Raw genomic sequence first — 7,052 nt, 5'->3', positions numbered from 1 at the left:
TAGAAATTTAGAAAAGTAATCAAAAAGTAATCAAATGTAATAAGTTACATTACTTTAATAAAGTAATTGAAAAGTTACACTACTTGTTACATTTTAAATAGGGTAACTTGTAATCTGTAACCTATTACATTTCCAAAGTAACCTTCCCAACACTGGTAGCCTATATATGAAAATGCATATTTTTCAATTAAAGAGAACTTATAGAATTAATATGGGCTGCTTTTGGTGCTTGACACTTCATTGGTCATTTTGTGTTTTAAGAACGAGATCCAAGATTAAGAATACGCTGGAACTTACTTAAATGCAGAGGTGGAAAGTCCAGGGCCCGTATGTATAAAACTTCTCAGAAATGCTGTTAAGAATAGTTTTAAGCTTTGACTTAAGTGTCAAAAAATTCTTTGGACTTTTCTAAGAGTAGAAGACTTTTATAAAGAAGCTAAGAGCAACTTTCAGTAAAGTCTAAGGCTGATTCTTAAGTGTTGACTGAGGTGACACTTAAGTGTTGTGAACTAAGGACTACAATGATGTCAACACAAAATGGCTGACCTTGACCTCTGAATCAGCCAATAGTGAGCCTGCTCATGCAAAGTCACAGCAGCACAACACCAATCATTTAATGTAACTACAATAAAATAATTTAATTAAGACACTGAGCTGACCTCAACCTCTGAATCAGCCAATAGTGAGCCTGCTCATGTAAAGTCACAGCAGCACAACACCAATCATTTAATGTAGCTACAATACAATCATTTAATTAAGACACTGAAATATTTTAATATTTTAATGTTTTTTTTTTTTTAATGCTTTGCGTTGTGCAAAAGTATCACAAATTATTACTGATGCTTCGTTTTCTATTGGTATGTCTCCTCGTTTACAGTTGAAGCAATAATGTGAACATGAGTTCAATCAGTGGCTCCAACAACTCCAGGAAAGCCCACAATCCTCATAAAAGTGGCTTGTTTTTGCAGTATGGTTTTGGCGGTCAGTTGGAAAGTCAATAAACTGCCATATAGTAGTGGCCAAAAGTGATGTCCGGCCTATGAAATTTGACATCTTCACCCTAAATTTAAAAAAAATAAAAATTTGCAAGATTTTGTAAGCATATTGCATAGTTGCTTAGAGTCCGTTGTTTTATTTGTGATAATAATGCAATGAAACATGCCAAATTGTGCGGTCATAAATTTTGGCCATGCTGTCATCAAAGAAATTATGAACACGTGCAAAAACAAGAGGACCAATGAAATATGAATAACTTATGTTGTAGTCAATGTGCCAATGTTGCCAGCTTAGTGATTTTGTCACTAGATTCATTGACTTCTTCACCCCTTTAGAGATTTTTTCAAAAGCCTAGCAACAAAATCAATTTCTTGGACAAAGCTTATCTACATTCCGAGGCTCTCCCATGACGTCAAGAAGGCGAGTTCACTGATCTATAGAAATATAAATGTAGATAAGCAAACTCGCCTTTTTCGTATTTTGATGGTTTAAGTGAAATGTGGGGTCATAAAAAATCCACACATCACTTTTGGCCACTGTTGTGTTGTGTTAGTGCCACAATATGTAAGACCCTGCTTACTGTGTCATCACAGATGAATTGCTGCTTTTTTCCAATTTTCCAGCCAAAAAAATGTAATTACTACTTTCATTTCTGCAGTTAGAGCATTGACTTGTAGAGTGGAAGAGGTTATTATATTTCTTACTTTGTCAGTTACAAAAAAAATTTGACTATTGGTCATGCACCTTAACTATTTTTTCAGTTAAATAAATGTTCTATATTTTAGTTTAATAATATTTATTTAATATTTTGAGGAGATTGTTTGGTACTAAATACTATTTGTGCAATAATTATGGTCCATTAATGACCACTTAAAAAAAAAATGTTTCTAATATTTCTATTGCTTATATTACAATTACTGTAGTAGGCCTATTTAAGGTTAAAATAGAGAAAATGGGTTTAAATTCCAATGCAAAGAGGCAAATTAGAGTCATTTTGTGGTCGGAAAAGCCATACGCCATGCTGTATGGCTCTTTAATAAATATACATGTAGTCTAGTTTCTCAAAAGGGTATTGCAGGTCATACCTGCTTACTTATTTTTAAGTTTTGCATTTGAATAAATATTTAGACATAATTAAACAAGTTAATAAATTACATCATTTTTTTTATTTGTAATGATACTATAATTTCACACAAGTGAATATTAATGAAAACAAGCCAATACTGAATTTAACCCAAGAAAAGTTTAAAATGGTGCTAAAAAATCCCTATATAAAAGCCTATATACTTTATTTATTTATCCATTCATTCATGACGACGGTTTAAAATTGCACTTCCTCCACGGTCCCTTGCTTGCTACTCCGCCAAGAGGACCTTTCCGGGGCGACTCGCCGATGCCCATAGCCTAATATCGAGTGGAAATAATGGAAGAAAGCTTTCCACGTTTACAGTAATCGTATTCTGGAGAATATTTAATAAGCCGTTTAAGTTATAGCCGTTTGGCTGAAGCCTAAGTGTGTGGCCTTCGAAAACGAAACTAACTTCACCCGTTCATTAAGGAAGTTTAGCCTAGAGGAGGCGTGTCCAACTACTTTCGATATGTAGAGTAGAAAAAGTAATGTTCAACATAGCCTAAATATTCGAGACAAGCCCTGACATCTTCACATTGAGAAGAACTGGGCTGATGTCTGCTGACTTCACTCACAGAGGTAAGAAAATGATTGAATGGACCGTGACTTGTTGATCACTTCCCTGCCATGAAGCCTACACGAGTTTATCGTCAAATGTGTGCATAGCCCACAGAAAAATAGTGTTTTCTACACCGCGACATTGATCACTTCCCTGCCATGAAGCCTACACGAGTTTATCGTCAAACGTGTGCATAGCCCACAGAAAAATAGTGCTTTCTACACCGCGACAAGGCTCAGAGGATAAGCTTTTTATTGTTTTAGTTTTCAATGATCAAAGCAGATCAAAAAGTAAAGAATGAATTTGCAATTCATTGTTATTTTTGCCTTTTTATTTGTTATTTAAATCTAAGTAAATTAAGAACTGAAGCTCCTTTGAATAGTAGCCTGTTTGTGGGTGCTGCAGATTCATAAATTGGCTGCAGGTGCCACGAACTGGATTAACTGCGTTCAAACAGATGTAGAATATGGTTGTGATTCCCTGTTTGTGCAAAACACGGTTCTGTTCCACTAGGAGCGGGTTTGGATCATGTCCCAGATAGCACACGTACGTCTGCAAGATGTCTGTTAAAGATCTCTTGATCTGGAAAGCATCTGCTGTCTACAAACGTCTGACAGACGTCTTTCAGATGTCAGTTTTACATACTGTACATTCTAAACATCTTACAGACAACTAATAGACGTCTATTTGACATCTAAAAGGAAACGTCCTATAGGCATATTGCAGATGAGCAAACTTTCTAAAAAAAAAAAAAACGTCTTGCAGACGTCAAATAGACGTCTCGGAGATGTACCTGTGCTATCAGGGGTAGCCTAGCCTACTGTTAGAAATCGGTTGGATTTTTTTTTTCATCGCAGTGATGCCTTCACCAAAAGACTAATTCAATTGATTTCTTCAGTGATCCTTTCTAGGGTACAGTCGTCGTGCTAATAGGCACGGTACGTCTCTTTTTGTGTTATGAGTCATTGAATTCTGGTGAAAGATGCCGAAATAAACGAATGACTCTCACTCCTCTCATTCCCCATCTCGTCCTATAATGTTAGGACAAGTGTCTGATTGAGTAAAGGCGAATTATTGCACTGGGCTGATCAATCTTGAGCTAGATTTAATATAAAATACTATGCTTGACATATCTGTTTAAAACATTATTTACTATATCTTTAGCTTAAAACTTAGATGGCAATGCGCGATAAAAGTTCAGGCTATACTGTATGTCTGACACAATATGAGTCACTAAGGGTGATTAACACCAAAGCATTGTTGAACAGTAACAAAATTGCGACACTAACCTAAACTAGATTTTAGTAGCATGACAGTCAGTAGTTCAGTCGTATTCGAAGACTACAGCTTTTCCATTAACCATGACCAAACTTGTCTGAGATGGGAATAACACTCTTACCTAACAATTTCTCTCAGTTTAAGCTTTAAGGTGCTTTATTAGCACACACACACACGTGCCCCTGTATAGTTCTTTAAAGGTTGTCTCTTAGTCTTGTAGTCTAGTTGGGGAAAGTATTAAAAAACGAGTATCAAATACAGTGTATTTCCTGAAGATAAAGTGGTTCTCAACTTTTTTGCCCGCACAAGGAAATATTCCAAGGTCCCCACACAAGACTTTTTGAGCTCAGAAAATCATAAAAGTGATTCAAAACAGCTTTTGCCATTGTGAGGTCCCATTCATAGCAAACAAGAGAGTGGGGTAACATAGGCGGAGAATGGGGTTGCTATCATGGTTCTACATAGCACATTTGACAAATATATATATACGTTTGTAAAAATATATGAAGAAATATTTATTCATATTGCCAAAGCTTTACAGATGAGCTGCATACAGATACCTGTAGAACAGAGCATGACCATAACAGTGCTAAACAATGTACATAATTCGAAATATGAGACAGATATAGAAAATGTACAGAACAAAAAAATTGACAAAATATATATATATACCAATAAATAAGAAAGAAGTTACACCTAAAAGAAAAATTAAAATACTACAATTCAAAAAATAGAGTGAGACAAAGTAAAATGTGGTGGAAACAGACACTGAGTGCTGCAGTTCTTGTGCTTACATGATAAGAAGGGCTGTTTTTGTATACATTTTCAGTGGAGACCTTTCTTCCTGCGACAGCCACATTTTCCTGTGTCTGCTGGTTCTGTGGCAAGGTTGTGTCTGCTGAGTTTGTATTTTGTTTTCAGGTGTATTGTGTAGACTGCCATGGTGTTGTATTGTCTTTTTGGGGTCAGACAGCACTGCATTTGATTTTATTTTGCTGTTATGTTTCCCAATCAGTTATAATATTATTGCATTTATGCTCTAATTTGATTAGTTTGGCAGTATTGTACTGTATAAAAACACAAAAAAAAATATGTAAATGAAACACAATGAAAGTCATTAATATTATTATGCTTTGTGCATGTCAGAAATCTAGACATTTGAACGGAGAATAGGCATAATAAAGAAAAAGTATTGAAAACATGGTTAAACTGCCTAAATCAGTCTCTACTTGCCATATAATGAAACCCCAGCCCTAATAAAACTTTTGTGCATGACGTCAATGTGGGTGAGGCCCAGTTTCATTAGTCACCCATGATGTTGGTGATTTTTTTTTCTTGAGTAGAACAATAAAGATTTTTAACTGAAACCGTGGTCCTTGGTGATTCATAAAACGTAAGTTAACAGCTTCCGGTTTTACCCATGCATTGCTCCTGACAACATATTTAGGTCTTATGACGTGGAACATTTGATCTGAGAAAGAAATTGACCATTATTTATAATATTGTTACCTGTAATCCAGAGCCTCAGGCAACAGGGAAGTCTGATTCTTTTCTGCAAACTCGTTCTTTTGGACATTTAATTTCATTCATCAGTCTGTTTAGGTAATCACGCTATGATGTAACTTATAGGCAGGTAAGAGAAGTCTCAAACCTGAAATGTTCTGAGTGTACACAATACTTACCTCGGTGACCTCTGACCTTAAAAGTGGAACCCTGAGCAATATTGGTCATTAGCAACATTTAGACTTAAGTTCCAAGTCTAGGCAAAAAGAATGTGCAAAATGTTTATATATGTACATAGAATGTTTCTAGTTTTAAGGAGCTAGAAGGATGCTGAGCTGATATATCGAGGTTTCCGTAAATGTCTGTATAACCCAAAATTTGCCGTGGGGCATGAAAAAAAAAAAAAAAAGGACTAGTGGTTTTGCAATGCTAGGTAATACTAGTTAATAATACAAAATACAATAATACTAGGTAATAATACAAAAATTAAAAATTGGTCACACATCCAACTCTACAATTTTTGGACCATTTGAGATTGAATAACCCAGACCAGAGTTGCCCAAACTTTTTACTACAAAGGGTCAATAATCTGTAATAAACCAAAACTAAATGCTGCATTATATACTGTATTAAAATATACATTAAAAACAAATCTAATTCACTTATATCCTCTACATGTCAGTGCAAAAATAAAACCAAAAAAGTTTGTTTTCAATGTATCTCTTGTGATATGGCATTGTGGGTCAAAAACTGGATTGCACATCACAGATCATCGTTATCTGTATTCACTACTAGGTTGCCTGTGGTAAATTTAAATTGAGTAAATAGTATGTAAAATAAATCTGAATTTCATTGCAGCAATGTTATGCATGTGTTATAGATGCAGACAGTTTTGGAGTTTCAGCGGGTGCTGTTAAAAGTGCAGGCATCTCTCACTGTCGATGAGGTGCAGGACCTGGTGTTCCTCTGCTCTGATCTGCTGAGTCTGAAAGACCTCAGCACCGTGACCTCAGCCGGACAGCTGTTCAGTCTTCTGGAGAACAGGGACCTGCTGTCATGGGAGGATCCGTCTCTGCTTTTAGAGCTGCTCAGGATCCTGAAACGGAACAGCCTCATCCGCAGTCTGACCTCAGAGGATGTTATGCCAACCAACGGCACAACATATAGTCAACAAATCTCCCCATACAGGTGAGGATGCAGCTCCTAGTAATAGAGATGTGTTTGATCAGGTCAAAGGCCAGAAAGCTGACTAAGAAAAGACTACCAAGGAATGTTTTTTTGGCAGTGGCTATAAAAACAGCATATTTTCTTAGTGATAGATTAGATTTACACTAAGGGCAAGTAGCAATGGATTCTATTTACACTGTTAAAATAGCAGGATTTTCTGCTATTTATACTACTTATTGCAAATAGTGGCAATTATCTGCACCTCAGTATTGTAGTACATTATAAAACAGTACGCAATAATAACATATTGAGTGTAAATTATCATTTTAATTCAAATTATTAAATGGATGCCACCTTATTGGGAAAATAAAGCCCTCCCTACACCTACCCGATACTTTATTTTCAACTTTTTGATTATTT

General features: G+C 35.6%; 1 protein-coding gene across 1 annotated transcript in view; it reads left to right on the top strand.

Annotated features, from left to right (window-relative positions):
- Positions 1–2,411: 2,411 nt before the first annotated feature.
- LOC107747226 (caspase-8-like) overlaps positions 2,412–7,052 on the top strand; it is a 16,661-nt gene continuing 12,020 nt past the window's right edge. Inside the window, exons 1-2 of the mRNA XM_016561674.1 lie at positions 2,412–2,704; positions 6,346–6,653. Coding sequence (XP_016417160.1) covers positions 6,346–6,653 — 308 coding nt within the window. The 5' untranslated portion in view covers positions 2,412–2,704. The remainder of the gene's footprint in view (positions 2,705–6,345; positions 6,654–7,052) is intronic.

The sequence above is a fragment of the Sinocyclocheilus rhinocerous genome, unplaced genomic scaffold, assembly GCF_001515625.1.
Source record: "Sinocyclocheilus rhinocerous isolate Xijiao unplaced genomic scaffold, SAMN03320098_v1.1 scaffold2184, whole genome shotgun sequence".
NCBI lineage: Eukaryota > Metazoa > Chordata > Actinopteri > Cypriniformes > Cyprinidae > Sinocyclocheilus > Sinocyclocheilus rhinocerous.
This window is presented reverse-complemented; position numbering and strand designations above follow the sequence as displayed.